General features: G+C 39.9%; 1 protein-coding gene and 1 long non-coding RNA gene across 6 annotated transcripts in view; one reads left to right on the top strand and one right to left on the bottom strand.

Annotated features, from left to right (window-relative positions):
- ATP8B4 (ATPase phospholipid transporting 8B4 (putative)) overlaps positions 1–18627 on the top strand; it is a 265518-nt gene that overhangs the window by 232343 nt on the left and 14548 nt on the right. For all 5 annotated transcript variants that reach the window (XM_043920126.1, XM_043920124.1, XM_043920122.1 and 2 more), the window contains exons 24-27: positions 962–1045; positions 6839–7084; positions 11772–11910; positions 14782–14912. In XM_043920126.1, the coding sequence (XP_043776061.1) occupies positions 962–1045; positions 6839–7084; positions 11772–11910; positions 14782–14912 (600 nt within the window). The remainder of the gene's footprint in view (positions 1–961; positions 1046–6838; positions 7085–11771; positions 11911–14781; positions 14913–18627) is intronic.
- Positions 14781–15744, bottom strand: LOC122704965. The gene is made up of 2 exons (XR_006344001.1): positions 15693–15744; positions 14781–14973 (listed from the first exon to the last, which is right to left on the bottom strand). It is a non-coding gene; the product is annotated as an uncharacterized LOC122704965 (long non-coding RNA).

The following is an 18627-nucleotide window of genomic DNA, read 5'->3' as shown; positions in this document are numbered from 1 at the left end:
ATCATGATGCATGGACTCTCTGGGTGTGGCTCGAAGGCTCTAGAGGGCACAGGCTTCAGTAGTTGCATCACATGGGCTCAACTGGTTGTGGCACACAGGCTTCAGAGCATGTGGGCTCAGTGGTTGTGGAGTGTGGCATGTGGAATCTTAGTTCCCTGACCAGGGATCGAATCTGCATCCCCTGCATTGCAAGGCAGATTGTTAATCACTGGAACACCAGGGAAGTCTATAGAGCTGGAGACCTATGTTTTAATCTTTCCCTTTGCCTGTGATAAGGTCTATAATACTTTCTCCATTCTGTTTCTACATTTCTATGTACTTATTAATACAAAGGACATATAAGGACTATTTCACATGCCTCACTTTTAGTGAGGTTCATGCAAGGAAACTGTTGTCTATAGGTATGAGGGGTATTTTTATTGTCTGATTTATATCCAGTGTAGCAAGCAGCTAGCTCCATGCCCACCTTGCTTTAAACCACTCACAAGAAAAAGTTCTCCATGTGAACAAAGGATGGGGCTGACAGGTTCATTTCTCTATCTCCCTCTGAAGATGTTCATGGATCCTTTGCTATTGCTTAGCAGTTCAGGTAATTGGACTTATTAGAAGACATTGAAAACCTAAAGGATGAAATAACCCACCAGAGGGGCCAGAGCTCGTGTGCATCCAGCACTGTGTTAGGTGTTCTACATGTCTGATGTCCTTCTCCCCAACTGAAATTCTATAAGGAAAGTATGATTTCATTTTAGAGATTAAGAAATTGAAGTTTAGCGAGATCTAGTGTCCCATAAGCAGCAAAGCTGATAAGAGACTGAGCCTGGGGAGAACTCAGGTCTGTCTGACTCTAACATCAAACTCCCATCCACTTTAGGAAATTGAGATAGTTAGTCCAAGAGCCTACAAGTGAATATTCTCACACCTATGTATGCTGTTTCTCACTGATGTGTTAATTTTGTTTCAGACTGTCTACGACCAGTGGTTCATTACCCTTTTTAACATTGTCTACACATCGCTGCCTGTTTTAGCCATGGGGATTTTTGACCAGGTATGTGTTTTCCTCTGTCTTTGTAACTTACTTTGCTCTGTTGATGCCTTTTAGTTGCTTTTAGCTTCTAAGTAGAAGCTTTTGAACTGTGGTGTTGGAGAAGACTCTTGAGAGTCCCTTGGACAGCAAGGAGATCCAACCAGTCCATCTTAAAGGAAATCAGTCCTGAATATTCATTGGAAGGACTCATGCTGAAGCTGAAACGCCAATTCTTTGGCCACCTAATGTGAAGAACTGACTCATTTGAAAAGACCCTGATGCTGGGAAAAATGGAAAGCGGGAGGAGAAGGGGACAACAGAGAATGAGATGGTTGGATGGCATCACCGACTCAATGGACATGAGTTTGAGTAAACTCCGGGAGTTGGTGATGGACAGGGAGGCGTGGCATGCTGCAGTCCATGGGGTTGCAAAGAGCTGGACATGACTGAGTGACTGAACTCAACTGAGAAGATCCAAATCATGGAAAAAGTCCTAAGAATGGAGTCGATACCTTAATAAGTATCACATGGATTAAAAACCCTTCCAACTCCCCAAAAAGATCTCTGATCAGAGCTTGATTACTATCCTCTTAAAGACTCACACCCTACATTGTTTTCTCTAAAGGCTCTGAGAGGTCCTACAAGAAATAGTCTCTTTAATTACACTGTAGCCCAGAATTTCCCAAACTCATAGGACTGTACGTTTACTTACTTATTTTTCATGTAGGACTGACCAATATGCCTCAGAACTAGTCTCTCTAGTTTACACACTGGGGAATCCTGTATTAGCCTCTGAGAGTGCAGAGAACCATGTGAGGTTACATAGAAGATCATGGAGCTGGGCTGGAGTGCAGAGAGCTAGCATCTGCGGTGAAACTGCCCACACGACTCAGAACAGAAACTCCAGGCCAGAGGAGCGCCCTGCCAATGGAGAGGGAGACACAGAGCCCCAGAGCCATGGAGAGAGAAAGGGCGTAGTTTTCTTTAGTTTAGCTCAATGTGCTTGGGGGAAGGGGAGGGAGGGAATCAATTATAAAATGGTAGGTCCTTGGCACACTCAAAGCCTTGGAGGGTACTTCCTGGATGGGGGAAAAGTCTGGCTGCCCATGGGGAAGTGAAAGACTAGCCAGAGGAGTTTCCATGGCACAGTTAGAGTGTATTATTTAAAAAAAATTTTTGAAGTATTTTTAAGGAGACCAGATTTTCTCCAGGCTGTTGTTAGATTCATTTGCTAGGCCTCATTTTCTGGCCCAAAGCCATCTATTGCAAAATATAAATCTTAACTTTATGAGCTCATTCTGCTCTCCCATTCTGAAGCTTTGTAGTCAGTTGTAAGCCTCACTTCTTGTATGTAAAAAAGGAAGATTGTGAACAACTCATTTTGTGAAATTCTACAAAAAGCAATGAACTCTTGAAGACTTTGGTTATAAAGGATTAAGCTCATTCATTTCCAAGTGCCCATGTTTACAAGTGTTCCTTTTCTTGGTGCTTTGTAGCTGCCCAGAATGTGGAATAAAATATTAAAAATAAAACACTTTCTGGGAAAAGATGGTTATTGTGCAATATGAAAAAAATAGAAGGGGAGAGTTCAAGATGGCGATAAAGGAAGATCCTGAACTCACCTCTTCCTGCAGACACAGTCTACAACTACACAAGGAAAAATTTTCTCTTAAACAACCCTAAAGGCTGTCTGAGTGAAGACTATACACTGAGCAAACAAGAAGAAAACCATATTCTTGGAAGCGAGTTGGAGAGGCTGGGACACAATCTTACCATAAACCCTACCCCCACCCTCAGCATGGCAGTCTTCAACCAGGAAAAAACTCAAAGCCTGAAGTTCTTCCCTTAGGAGTGAAGGGAACCCCTTCATTGAGCACCTTAACTTTTAAAACCCACAGCTGAGAGATAAGCCCCCCCAACCAATGGGGCTTCTGTTGCAAGGCCCACAAGACTGAAACAATCTAAGAAATAGTTCTGAATGGCCCATGTGCTCAGACTCACTTGCTCCTGGGCCCAGTGCAGACACAGCAGATCATGCCAGTCACAGAGGCTCACCTGCTTATATTAAAGTGTCGGCCTGGGGGCAGGCATCCAATTGAACACACACGTCTTGGAGTCTGCTGGAACACACTCCAGGGACAGAGGGTCGGTGTCATCCTTGCATGCTCCCTTTGCCAGACTTCAGAGCACCAGTATCTCCTGAACATGTGCTGGTACATGTTTCTGGTACCCCTATTTTTGTGGCTGCCACCCAGGGGACACCTCTTGGCTGCCTAACTCCAGAAGCCAGAGAAACTTGCATTCCTGGTCCCATCAGTTCAGTTCAGTCACTCAGTCATGTCTGAATCTTTGCGACCCCATGGACTGCAGCACATCAGGCTCCCCTGTCCTTCATCAACTCCCGGAGATTGCTCAAACTCATCCCAGTTGAGTCGGTGATGCCATCCAACCATCTCATCCTCTGCCATCCCCTTCTCCCCCTGCCCTCAATCTTTCCCAGCATCAGGGTCTTTTCAAGTGAGTCAGTTTTTTGCATCAGGTAGCCAAAGTATTGGAGCTTCAGCTTTAGCATCAGTCCTTCCAATGAATATTCAGAGTTTATTTCCTTTAGGATTGACTGGTTTGATCTTCTTGCAGTCCAAGGGACTCTCAAGAGTCTTCTCCAACACCACAGTTCAAAAGCATCAATTCTTCGGCACTTAGCCTTCTTTATGGTCCAGCTCTCAGATCCATACATGGTTACTGGAAAAACCATAGCTTTGGCTAGACGGACTTTATCGGCAAAGTAATGTCTCTGCTTTTCAATATGCTGTCTAGGTTGGTCATAGCTTTTCTTCCAGGGAGCCCATGAGACTATAGTAATCAGCCTGACCCAGAAAGGAGCTCATACTCCTGTTGGTATCCTTATTTTTGTGACTGTTGCCAGGGAACACTTCTAATGTGTGTGCAGACACACACACACACATGTATATAAAATACATTATTACATGCATATATAGAATAATATATAGAATACAAGGAATATATATAGAATATATATTCTAATATATGTATATTCTATATCTCTATATATTCTAATATATGTAGAATACTCCCTCCAAAAGCAACAGAATGCAAATTCTTCTGAAGTGCACAAGAAACATTTTAAAGGACAGATCATTTATTAAGCTACAAAAAGTCTTAATACATTTTACAGATTGAAATTATATCAAGTGTCTTTCCTAACCACAGTGGTATAAAACTAGATATTAATTACATGAATAAAGCTGGAAAATTCACTTATATGTGCAGATTAAGCAGCATGCTCCTGAACAACAATGGGTTAAAGAAGAAATCAGAGAAGAAATTTTAAAATACTTTGAGACAAATTAAAATGGGAATATAAAATATCAAAATTTGTGGGATAGAGTAAAAGCAATTCCAAGAGGGAAGTTCATAGTAATAAATGCCAACCTCAAGAAACATGAAAAAACTCAAACAACCTGCCTTTACACCTCAAGAAACTAGAAAAAGCACAAAGCCCAAAGGTGGTAGAAGGAAGGGAAAAACAACAATTAGAGCAAAAATAAATGAAATAGAGACTAAGAAAGTGATAGAGAAGATCCATGAAACTAAGAGCTGATTCCTTGAAAAGATAAAATCAACAAACCTTTAGGTAGACTCACCTAGAAGAGAGAAGACTCAAAATCAGAAATAGTAGAGATTACAACTGACCACAAAAATACAAGGATCATAAGAGACTAATGAACAGCAACAAATTGGACAATTTAAAGAAATGAATAAATTTCTAGAAACATACATCCTACTAAGGCTGAATTATGTTTAAGCAGAAAATCTGAACAGACTGGAAAACAGTATAGAAATCCTGCAAAAAATTAAAAATAGAGCTATTAAGTGATTCAGCAATTCCACCTCTGGGTATTTATCCAAAGGAAGCCAAAACATTAATTTGAAAAGATATATACAGTCCTGTATTCATTGCAGCATTATTGATAATAAATAAGATATGGAAATAACCTAAGAGCTAAAAGATATAGATGAAAAATATACAGTTGACCCTTGAAACAACACAAAAGTTAGGGGTCCCCCTCACCTTGGCCCATACCCCCACACAGTCCAAAATTCTCCTGTAACTGTAGAGTGGTAACTCCATATCCACGGTTCTGCATCTGAGATTTCAACTAAGAGTGGATCAGGTAGTACATATTTATTGAAAAATTCTGTGTGTAGGTGAACCTACTCACTTCAAACCCATGTTGTTCAAGGGTCAACTGTATACACAATAAGGCCCCTTATTGCTATCAAGTTGAGTGTCTACCCCTCCCCTTTTCTGCTTTGTCTACTCTGACCCTTAAAATGATCTTCTGATCATGGGATGCTATGCTGGAATGCCTCAGTGACCATCTATGACTCTGCTTATTTTATAAGGAGGAAACTAAAACTCAGAAGCTAAGATCATTCTCCTAAAGTCATACAGTCAAATAAGTGACAGACCTCAACCTAGCACCAGGCCACTTGACTCTGAGACTGTAACACTATTGTTACTATTACTGTCATTATCTTGTTATTATTTATAGAAGCATCTTATTTTTAAATTATATGAACTATGGCAAGAACTCTGTTGAATACATACCCATTTCATCATGACAGTGATCCTATGAGGGAGATAATGTTGTTTGCACTTCTGAAGATGAGGAACCTGAGGCTCAGACAGGTTAAGTGATGGGTCTAAGACTACACAGCTGCTAAGCAGCAGAGCTGGGATTTGAACTCAGGATTGTCTGGCTTTGAAGCCGGTTGTGGTGTTTGGCTATGGTGCTCACAGTGTGGTCACCAGCATTGCTTTGGAGCTTGTTGGAAAGGCAGTCTCCGGCCCCACCCTAAACCTGCTGAAGTGCAATCTATTCCCAGGTTATTAGTGTGCACATTAAGTTTGAGAAACACAGCTTTAGCTTCTCCCAGGACCTGGCTGGGCCCAAACATGATGCCTTCTCATTCTGTCTAAATTCTTTAACCTGAGCACCTGGTAGCTGCCTATGGAGTCTTCCCTGGGTAGAACTCTCACTTCTGCAGGCTCAGCTCCCTTCCACCTGGAATCCACATTCTGTTCCCTCTTTCCCTGTTCCTTTCCTCCTGCGCACACTCCCCCCACCAAAGTTGGGAACTCAGGTGGGCCTTTTCTGACTCAGGCTGTCTGCTGGCATCCCCTGTCACTGCCTCGGCAGTTAACCCCGGGACCCACTGGCTGCACTGGATGTACTAGAATTCTGGGAACATGAGTGCAGTTTCAGGAGAATAGAAAAGAAACTTCAATTTGAAGCCAAATATGCACATGCAATCACGTTCTGGTTCTGTTATAAAAGCTGTGTGGCCTCTCATCAATCTCTCTTGGAGACTCAGGTTCCTCCTATATAAAGTAGGGATAATTTTAATATCCTTTGGGTTACTATGAGAGTGAAAACAAAGTAATGAGTAGTGCATATTAGGGCATGCTTAGATAGTGCATGCGTGCCCAGTCGTGTCCAGCTCTTTGCGATCCTATGGGCTGTAGCCTGTCTGGCTCCTCTGTCCATGGGGTTTTCCAGGCAAGGATACTGGAGTGGGTTGCCATTTTCTCCTCCAGGGGACCTTCTTGACCTAGGGATTGAACCCTCATCTCCTGCGTCTCCTGCATTGGCAGGTGGATTCTTTACCACTGAGCCACCTGGGAAGGCCATGCTTAGATATGCACGTGCTATTTCTAGAGACAGGAAATTCGGAGTTTCTCTAACTTCTCCTCGAGCCTCCTCCACTAAAGTATCTCTCTGTTGACAGGATGTTAGTGACCAGAATAGCATGGATTATCCCCAGCTCTACAAACCTGGGCAGCTGAATCTACTTTTTAACAAGCATGAATTTTTCATCTGTATGGCACATGGAATCTATACCTCATTAGCCCTTTTCTTCATCCCCTACGGGGCCTTTTACAACATGGCTGGAGATGACGGACAGCACACTGCGGACTACCAGTCCTTTGCGGTGACCATGGCCACGTCTTTGGTCATTGTGGTCAGCGTGCAGGTAACCCTACTGGTGAAAATATCTTAACTGGATGGCTTTACAGCTTGTAAAATTCTGCTTCATTTGTTGGCAGTAATCTTAGTAGGATCCTCAACCATTTTGGCACCAGGGACTGGTTTCATGGAAGACAATTTTTCCACGGGCCAGGGTGGTGGGGGGATGGTTTCAGAAATGCATTATATTTATTGTGCATTTATTTCTTGTATTATTACAACAACCACAGATCATCAGGCATTAGATCCTGCAGGCTGGGGACCCCTATAATACTGGGATTTTCTTTTTAACTACACATTCTAAGATGAAACAGGAGGTTTTAATAAATCCCCAGATGTAGGAGATTAGCATTTTGTGTCTATAACCTCCATGTTAGTAGAAACCTCACAATGAATCGGGCACTTCTTGGGACTGAACACTGTACGTAAAGAGAACTGATATACTACTTTCTCCCTGTGTTTCCTTCTTGGGAGGAAAAGTTTCTAATGGTAATGATAATAGAAACTTTCCCATGATTTCTGTAAGAGTTAAATAACTTCTAGGTTTTTAAAATTTATTTCACTCAGAGGATAATTACTTTGCAATATAGTGATGGTTTTTGCCATATATCAACATGAATCAGTCATAGGTATACACATGCCCCCCCCATCCTGAACTGCATCCCCCCTCCCTCCCCACCCTACCCCTCTAGGTTGTCCCAGAGCACCAGCTTTGGGTGCCCTGCTTCATGCATCTAGTTTTATAGTGAGATGTAATGTTTATTTGGCAGTACACTTCTGTATTCAAGAGGTTGAATGTTAGGTGTGTGGCACATTTGAATCTCAAGTTCATATAAGCTTTTCTGGTAGGAATAATTTTTTAAAATTTATTTTATTGAATTACCATATTATACTAATTTCTACTATACAGCAAAGTAATTCAGTTTTATATATATTCTTTTTCATATTCTTTTCCATTATGGTTTATCACAGGATACTGAATATATTATACCTTCCTGTGCTATGCAGTAGGACCTTGTCATTTATCTATTCTGTATCTTGTAGTTTGCATCTGATAATCCCAAATCCTAATCTATCCCTCTTCTAAACCCCCTCCACCTTGGCAGTCACAACTCTGATCTCTATGTCTGTGAGTCTCTTTCTGTTTCATAAATTACTTCATTTGTATTATATTTATTTTCCACATAAAAGTGATATCATTTGGTATTTGTTTTTCTCTAACTTACTTCACTTAGCATGACGATCTCTAGGTCCATCCATGTTGCTGCAAATGGCATGATTTCATCCTTTTTATGGCTGAGTAGTCTTCCAGTGTGTGTCTGCATGTGTGTGTGTGCATGCCACATCTTCTTTATTCATTTATCTGTCAGTGAACACTCCGGTTGCTTCCATGTCTTGATTATTGTAAACAGTGCTGCTATGAACACTGAGGAATCTGTATCTTTTTGAATTACAGTTTTGTCCAGATACATGCTCAGGAGTGGGAGTGCTGAATCACATGGCAACTTTACTTTTAGTTTTTTGAGGAACCTCCATATTGCTTTGCATAATGCCTACACCAACTTACATTCCCATCTGGTAGGAATGATTTTTGATGATCCATTGATCATCATTGGACATCTTGAGTTTGTTTTTTATTTCTTTTTTAATGCAAATGGTGGACAATACTATTAGATATTGAGTTAGAGTTCACAAAAGCTTTCTAATCCATTAAAATCTGTACCTCTGGGTGGATACAAGAAGCAGTGTGACCTCTGTTCTTTGCCTTTGTGTGCATTGTAAGGGGGAAAGTATCAATCAAGGGCTAACTTTTTACAGAGTTTGAATTGTCTTTGGTCAGTCCTTTTTCTATCCTATAAATAATCTCTTTTACAAATCTTAGCTACTTATATCAACAAAAGATCTCGTTAAACCCCAGACTTTCTCTTCATGACTCAATATTTATTAGACTGAATGAGTCAAATGTAAACATACTGCTTTTAAATGACATCTCTGCCGTTCCTTGGTCCATCTAAGTGAGTATCATTAAGTTCATACCAAAGCCATCTAACACTTGACATCTTGGGAGTTCAAAATTCAGAGTCAGATAGCATCCAAAATCAGAACCAGATTTCTCCACTCAGAGGAGTTCTGTTTGTCTGTTTCACAACTACATAAAGCATATTGATGCTTTGTGAACCCTCCATGGCTAGGTCCCCTGTGTTCAATTCTGTAGCAGAGGAGGAAACAACAGAGTGAACTGGAAGTATCTGACATTGCTAACGCATCCACCATGAAATCGTGGCTTCAATCAGAAACTGCTGTCTTTAGTACCACAGAGTACATTTCAGGAATTTTGTGAATAAGCTCATTTTGAGAGTGGCATTAACATGTTTTCCTCTCTAAGCATGAGTAATTTCTGCAGAAGGAGTACATAGATGTTACTCTTTTGAGTTCAAATCTTTATCTTCACAGTTAAATCATATATTGGATGGGCATAAGACTCTTGAATCAGAGTGTTTTAGGAATTCTGTAAATGATTTTCCACTACATCTCTGTTTCAGTGTAACAGCTTGATATTAAGCTGATTCTCTTTCCTTTGTAAATAGTATCTTTTCTCCCTAGAGGCTATGTTTTTTTATCCTTGGACTTCACAAATGTTACCAGAATGTAACTTCATTCATTGATTTGCCTATAATTTAGAGTACCCTCCCAATCTGAAAATCTTTGCTGCTATCACAGAGCAGTGTTCTTCGTCATTTCTTTGATTGCTACTTTTTCTTTTTCTAGGATGCCATTATTTGAATGTTGGGCCCATGGATTGGACACCTATGGATTTACCATCCATGTCTCATATCGTTTTTGCACATGGTTCCCATTTCTTAGAGTTTTTGCCCTGTTATGAGATGTTTCCATTTGTTTTTTCAGAATATTCAGTTCTAATCAGTGACTATTCTTATTTGGTTTCTCTATTGAATTTTTAAATTCAGAAATAACACTTTTTTTCTTCCAGAATTTTTTTTTCTATGATCTAATTGCTTCTCCTTAAGAGTTCTCATTACTTTTTAAAATTATTGGTATAGTGCTTGTCTGTCTTCTTCATTGTAGGAACTACTTTTATTTTTTTTTCCCCTCAGTCGAGTCCTCTTAAATTGGTTGTGATTTTTCTTTGCCTACTCATACCTACACAGGTCAAACTATTGGTGTCTTTTAATGGTGATGAACTAACAGATGGTGAAAGTTAGAGCTAGGGATTTTGGTCAGCTATCTTGAGGAATGAGCAGGGAAACCAGCAAGTCTTTCTTTGCTGAGGTACGTAAGGCAGGGCTTTCTTTCTGTTCTCAGGCTTCTTGAGGAAAGAAAAGGCTGTCCTTTTGGCACCCCTGCAGTTTCATCAAGGCAGCTAACATTCTTTTTATGGGGCATCATTTTTAAGGACAGTAACTTCGTGTGGGAAGGGAAAGTATGTCTCTATATGCAGAAGAGTCTATTTACTGTGTAGCTAGAGCCCCCTTGGGCAGGCAGGAAACCTGTGGTCTTCCTGAGACTCTGCTAGAAATCTAAATTTTCATTTGGACCATTTGGAACCTCTGAGATGCAAATAAGGTGCTAGAACCTACTTTTAAAAAAATTGGAAAAACTGGAGTAAAACTGCTTTACAATGTTGCATTACTTTCTTCTGTACAAGAATGTAAATCAGCTATATGTATGCACATACCCCTTCCCTCCTGAGCCTCCCTCCCACCTCGCAAGGTCATCGCAGAACCGAGCCGACTGAGCTCCCTGTGCTATGCTGCAGGTTCCCACTAGCTAGCTGTTTCACCCACGGTGTAGTGTTATATCAGTTACTCTGAATTCACCCCACCTGCATCCGCGTGTACATTGTGTCTGCATTTCTGTCCCTGTCCTGCATCAGTACCATTTTTCTAGATCCCATGTATATAAGCTAATATATGGTATTTGTTTTTCTGACTCACATCACTCTGTGTGGAAGACTTTAGGTTCATCCACATCACTACAAATGACCCAGTTTCACAGAACCTACGTTGTTTTCCTCTGAGAACTGAAGTGTTCATATTCACCAGTGGCTTCCTTAGTTTCCCCCTATCAGATCACTCTTTTTCAGCTGTGCTGTCATAACAAGTTATTGGATGGGAGAAGGGCTTCTGAACATGCTCCTAGATCACCATGAAGCCCAACTTCTGATGCCAAAAGTGGATTAAGGATTTTTGTTATTATTTGAATAATTTAACAGAAATGGTAATCAAAATGAATTAGAATATTGATATAAAACAGACTATACCTGTGTCAAAATCGTCAAATGAAAATCTATGTACAGATCTTAAAATGTTGCACTTTCTCACTATGAAAAAGTTTTCCAATAGACAAATTTAGAGAGCAATTTGGAAAGTAGCATTGAAATTAGAAGCCACTCTGCTTCTTTCTCATTTAAAGTTTATCATTTTATTTCCTGATTTTCACTCAATATTGTTAGATATAATGGCTGGCAGATACAAGTCCTGAGGTCAGTTTTCTGCCAGAAATGTCACATCAGTCTCCTGTGTTGTCCAGAAAGTGGTAGGGCCTGTGGTTGGCTGGTAACTAGACAGGTACAATTGTCTTTTCACAGAAGTGTCCTGAGGAGACGTTACTCAGTAAAATGATGCTCTTTTCATCCTCAACAATCTCCCCTTTGCATTTGACTTTATTTACAGATAGCCTTGGATACCAGCTATTGGACTGTCATTAACCATGTCTTCATCTGGGGCAGCATAGCCACTTATTTCTCCATTTTGTTTACAATGCACAGTAATGGCATCTTTGGCCTCTTCCCAAACCAGTTTCCATTTGTTGGTAAGTGAGTCATATTATTTGCTGGGGCATAGTGTCAAGATGTCATTTGTCTTTGTAATGTATCTTCATTTTGGTGGGACTAGGAATGACCAGTAATTCTGTCTCTAGGAATTGACTGAATCAGACAGCTGGAGGTTTACATTTTCCTAACAGTGCAGATGCAGCAGACTGTCCCTTTTCAAATCAGAGGCATAGCACATATTTATTAGAGCTGCCTGAAAACCATGAAGTTCAGGTATATGATAGAGGGGAGAAAAGAAATGCTAGGCTCTCCCTTTTATGCCACATTATAACCAGCATTTATGCCAAAGTTCACCTGTGGAACTTTTCACTTAGAAAAGAAGTGTATAATTTGTGTGTGTGTTAAGTGGGCTTCCCTGGTGCCTCAGAGGGTAAAGCGTCTGCCTGCGATGCAGGAGACCCAGGTTTGACCCCTGGGTCGGGAAGCTCCCCTGGAGAAGGAAGTGGCAACCTACTCCAGTACTCTTGTCTAGAGAATCCCATGGACAGAGGAGCCTGGCGGGTTACAGAGCTGGACAGACTGAGCAGCTGACACTTTTTTTACTACTAGTGTCACCTGGGAAGCCCAGTGTGTAATTTAGTCTTTTAAAATTTCTGGGCAGTAGGCTGTAAGTGGCACAGACAGCCAGTGTTCTCTGCCAACGTATAAGATGTGTGACCTTAGGCAACCTTCTTTTCCTTTTTATACCTTCTAAACTTGGGGATATTCATAGTTCCAACTTTTATAGGGAATTTGTGACGGTTAAATGAGATAATGCATGTAAAATGCTTAGCATGCAGCTTGGTACATAGTACTTTATCAATAAATGTTAACCATGATAATGATGATTAAAGCAAATGTGACTTGATTACTGGTTGGGGGACATTGCAAGTGATTTGAACAGCAGATGAGTAGCAAAAGGCCTCCTAAAATCCCTTGAGCCCCTGATATTCTGATTCCACCAAGAGTATACATCTGGCCTACCTTTGGAGTATACTGTCATTGCCCCCCAAATTTCAAAATGATTCCCAGCAAAGGCCACTGAGTTTTACACAGTGGGGCTATTAATAGACTTTGTAAAGAAGTTTTAAAATCTCTAGTGTGTGTGAAATAAGCTGGTAACAAAGATGTTTCTGAGTTCATCCTGGAAATGTGGAAAAGAGATGCACAGTGACAACCTTCTTGAGTTCGATTAGGTAAGGCTGAGATCTGCATCTATTAGTTGGGAAACTGAGTCTAGAAAAACAATTATTAGAAGACTGATTCATAGAGAAAGCAAAATAAGAGCAACTATCGGGTTATACATTTCCAAGATTGTAATTGTAATTGAGATTAATTCCATTAAGATTATAGTTCCATTTAAGTGCATATATACATTTAAGAGTATTATATTCAATTTTTGTCTTGCTCTGTGTACCTGGAAATATATAAATTGCACCACTCTTACTTAATATAAACTGTTAATCCTTTGCCCACCAAAAGGTTCCAACCATGTAGAAACATGATGGTTGTGAATAAGAATAAGCATATTAGGGGGAAAAAAGAGACATTTAAGTTTTTCCTTTTCTGTTCTCTTTGGTGCCAAATCTGAAAGTTCAGTGTGTTGACCAGAAGACTTCCAGTCCTAAGAGAGTGTTCGCACATGCATAATGAGACTGGAATGCCTCAACTGGAGAAAGTAGTCTGTGTGGTGACCACTCTCTCCAGCTAAGCACATACCATTCCAGGAATTAATTACTGAGTTCCAATGAGACTTTTTAAAAGTTAGATCAACACTGAGGTTTAAGAAATTTTTTTTCTTAGTAGCCAGCAGCAAACAGGAGTGTGGTTTTAAAGTGATGGGTTTTTTTTTGCCCCAGCCATGGCTGTGGGTACTGAGCTTCAAGAAGCTCAAAGAGTCATTTAATTTATGGAGTTGTTCATTTCTGCCCAGGCAGTTGGAATCAAGTGGTCTTTGGTAGGCAGTGTCTATCCTACGAAGACAGGAAATGCAGACATTCCAATAAGTAGCCAAGCCCTCACACCTAAAGCCCATTCAAAATAGTGGTAATGCTGTAGGATTGGGAGGGATAATTGGAGGTATCATGTGCCTAGAAAAGCAACAAAAGGAACAAAGGTTCATTTTGGCAGTGTAAGCACAGTTGACATCTTCTGTATAATTTGTCTGTCGGCCCCACTGACCCCTATTGCTTTGTTTAGACAAACAGCCCAGGATACAAGTTGTGAGTGTAAAATAAAAACACTGGCTCGGGAAGGAATCTCACTATTCTCTACAACTAGTATATTGAATGACTGCATCAGTGGTTTCCCAGTGTGGAGAATGCCCTTTTCACAAACCCAGGAGCATCTCTGATCACCTTGGGACCTTGAGGACTTCATATCCATGGGAACATCAGAGAGATCAGCATGTCCACTCGAGGCTGTTGCCTGGATTTAAAAGGTTGATCCTGTCATAGATACAGCTTACCTTTTATGACCTAGCCAGTGGAGACCATCATTTGCGATTGTACCTGCATCTAGTACATCTACTGTGTCATTTGATATGATGGTTTTAAGGGTAAATGTGACTTTAGTGACTCCTTTGTGGTTGAGGCATCCTGAAACTGGATGAGAGAATGCTGTTCTTCAGTGAAGGTGGACTGAACCTGGATCAGACAATGCATGTCTCTGGCTATCAGTCTCCTAGTGATCAAGCCATGAAGCAGTTCCCAAGAGCGATCTTACCATTGTTCTTGCCCTTTTCTTATCACCACTGAGCATACTATATGCTGGGGGAAGATACCCAGTGTTTCTCTCTAGGAAATCCAAACAATTAATTCAATAATTGAGTCCGATTTATAACCACAGTGTTTATTTTTCTTTAATAACAGGAAATGCACGACATTCCTTGACCCAGAAGTGCATCTGGCTTGTTATTCTCTTAACAACAGTGGCTTCAGTTATGCCTGTGGTGGCATTCAGATTTTTGAAGGTGGATTTATTCCCAACTCTGAGTGATCAGGTATGTTGCAGCACTGATGGGTACTTGAGGGGTTGATTCTTTGCTCTTGGAATCATGTCCTCTGCCTGACAAAAAGTCCAGGGAAGAGCTAATGAAGTTTTCATCAGCAAACACCTACAGGTAGGTGCATAGCATCACATTGCAGTAGCTGGAACCGTCCACATCTGAATGTACTAGCACTGGGAGTGCCAGTGGAGATAACTGTCTACACTAAATGTGGGTGAGGAGTCATAAATTACAAGTTAAGTTGTGTGTTTTTTTATATTGGCACATAGTTGATTAAAGTGTAGTTTCAGGTACACAGCAAGGTGGTTCAGTTATATACATGCATCTATTCTTTTCCAAATTCATTTCCCATTTAGGTTATTACAGAATATTGATAAGCATCCCCTGTGCTACACAAGTCCTTGTTGGTTATCTATTTTAAATACAGCAGTGTATACATGTTCATTCCAAACTCCCAGTCTATCCTTCTGCCCAAACCCCAACCACAGACTTACCTTTCTGAAGCACCTACAGCATCCACAATCAAAGCAAACGGCACACTTAACAATCCAATCCAATAAGCAATTCAAACATTGATAGAAGATTCATGCACCAAATAACAGTAATAGGAAGTCAACATCACATTTAAAACACTTTGTACTACTAACATATGCCTCTACACAAATTCACATCATCACAGTTAAAACAATGAATATAATAGATTTAAAAAAGCACTCTAATAACAGTAATTTTGATAAGTATAAACACATAGTTATATCTGTGAGATATAAGAACCTGCCTTTCAATGCCAGTGCAGGAGACGTAAGTTACTCGGGTTCAATTCCTGGGTGGGGAAGATCCTCTGTAGAAGGAAATGGCAGCCCACTTCAGTATTCTTGCCTGGGAAAATCCTATGGACCAAAGAGCCTGGCAGGCTGCAATCATGGGGTTGCAAAGAGTTGGACACAACTGAAGCAATTTAGCACACATATAAATTTAAAGCATAACTTCAGCTAGTTATCAAATACACAAATTTACAATACAAAATATTAGTACACAAAATCTTTTAGTTTTATAAGCTACCAAGGAATACCCTCAAAAGGAATTTAAGAAGAGAGTTCCATTTTAAATAATGTCAACATAATTAGAGAATGAACTTAAAGCTATTGTTAAATATTCTAAGTCTATGAGTCTGTTTCAGTTTGTAAATAAGTTCATTTGTATCATTTTTTTAAGATTCTTCATATAGTGATATCATATTTGTCTTTCTCTAACTTCACTTAGTATGATAATCTCTAGATTCCATCCATGTTGCTGCAAATGGCATTATTTCATTCTTTTTAATGACTAATATTTCATTGTATAAATATACCATATCTTCTCTATCCATTCATCTGTTGACGGATATTTAGGTTGCTTCCATGTCTTAGCTACTATAAATAGCACTACAATGAACATTGGGGTGCATGAACATTTCAAATATGGTTTTCTCTAGATATATGCCCAGGAGTGGACTTGCAAGATCATATAGTAGCTCTATTTTTAGTTTCTTAAGGAATATCCATACATTCTCCATAGTGGCTGTACCAACTTACATTCCAACAACCACATAGAAGAAGTAAAACTGTCACTGCTTGTGAATGACATGATATCATACACAGAAAATCCTAAAGATGCTACCAGAGAAGTAGTAAAGCTCATCACCGAATTTGGTAAAGTTGCAAGATACAAAATTCATACACAGAAATCTGTTGCATTTCTATACACTAACAAAAAAAGATAATAAGGAGAAATTAAACAATCCATTTACTGTTGCATCGAAAAGAACAAAATACCTAGGAATCAGCCTACCTAATAAGGCAAAAGAACTGTACTCTGAAAACTATAAGATGCTGATGAAAGAAACCAAAGATGACAAGTACAGATGTAAATAGATACCATGTTCCTGGATTGAAAATGACTATACTACTCAAGGCAATTACAGATTCAATACAATCTTTATCAAATTGCCAGTGGTATTTTTCACAGAACTAGAACAAAAAAAATCTTAAAATGTTTATGAAGACACAACCAACCTTGAATAGTCAAAGCAGTCTTCAGAAAGAAAAACAGTTGGAGGAATCAAGCTCCCTGACTTCAGACTACATTGTAAAGCAACAGAATGATATCGGCCCAAACACAAAAATAGAGCTCACCCAAACAGGATAGAAAGCCCAGCAGTAAACCCAGGTACCTGTGGTCAGTTTGTGGCAAAGGAGGCAAGAATATACATTGGAGGAAATACAATCTCTTCAATAAATGCTGCTGGGAAAACTGGACAGCTACATGTAAAAAAAATTAGAACATTTCTTAACACTGTACACAAAAACAAAATGGATTAAAGACCTAAATGTAAGGCCAGATATCATGCAATTCTTAGAGGAAAACATAGGCAGAATGTTTTGCCTTTGACATAAATTGCAACAATATATCTTTTTTTGGTTTGTCTCCTAGAGTAATGGCACAGCAAAGGAAACCATAAACAAAATGAAGAGCCAGTCCACAGAATGGGAGGAAAAAATTGCAAATGATGCTGCTGATGAGGGATTAGTCTCCAAAATTTACAAATAGCCCATGGGACTCAATATAAAAAAACCCCACCCAATCAATAAATGGGCAGAAGATCTAAATAAACATTTCTCCAAAGAAGGCATACAGATAGCCAAAAGGCACATGAAAATATGCTCAACATCGCTCAGCATTAGGGAAATGCAAATCAAAACTACAAGTATCATCTCACTCCAGTCAGTGGGGCCATTGTCAAAAAGTCTACGAACAATAAATGCTGGAGAGGGTGTGGAGAAAAGGGAACCCTCATGCACTGTTAGTGGGAATGTAAATTGGTGCAGCCACTGTGGAGAAGAGTATGGGAGTTCCTTAAGAAACTAAACATAGAGCTACCATGTAACCCCTGGCAGCATTTTGGACATTTGCTCCCAAGGCAAAGGGAAGCTTGACGGAAATTTACTGACTTGGGAAAGTAAAGGGTTGTAAAAAGAGAGACAAATAAGGTATGAGGTGAAGGGGCTCTAAATATCTGTAGAAATATATTAATAGTAACAGGAGGAGTTGACGTTCATAACAGCTGGGTTGAAAAGTACAGTTAGAAGAAAAACAGAATAGATTATAGAACTATCTAGCCAAGGGATTAACAGAACATATTTAGGTATTTCATGGAAAGAGGAGTATAAGCAACACAATGTCAAGTTAGATCTGGACCCAGAGAGGAAGAGAAAAGGAGAAAGAGGGGACACACATTTGTAGCCACATCATGAGAAGGGGGAAATACTGATGAGATGAGCGACCAGGCTGATGATGCTAAGAACTGAGGTAGAAATTCCCTTATCATGAAATCCTTCCTGGTCTGGGGCCAAAGTGCCAAGAGATTCCTTCTGAAATGACTCACTCATTCCCCTCTAATGTTTGCCCTTTTCCTTTTGCCTTGTGAGCTCATTCTGATGTAAATCCAGACAATGATGGATGAGCTGAAGGAAGATGACGCTCATTCCTTCCTTTGTTTATGCACATCATGATTTTCTGCTTGATGACTTTCTCCTGACGTGAAAGTCAGAATCCAAGTGATCAATCAGCTCATCTAGAGAACAAGGTGCTAAGCGTCAAACCTTGGATCTTTTCTCTCCTCAGCATTACAGGGAAATGAAATGCTACAAACCCATTCAAACAATGTTGA

The sequence above is a fragment of the Cervus elaphus genome, chromosome 12, assembly GCF_910594005.1.
Source record: "Cervus elaphus chromosome 12, mCerEla1.1, whole genome shotgun sequence".
NCBI classification, from domain to species: Eukaryota; Metazoa; Chordata; class Mammalia; order Artiodactyla; family Cervidae; genus Cervus; species Cervus elaphus.
The sequence above is the reverse complement of the archived record's forward strand: the minus strand, read 5'-3'. Positions and strand labels throughout refer to the sequence as shown.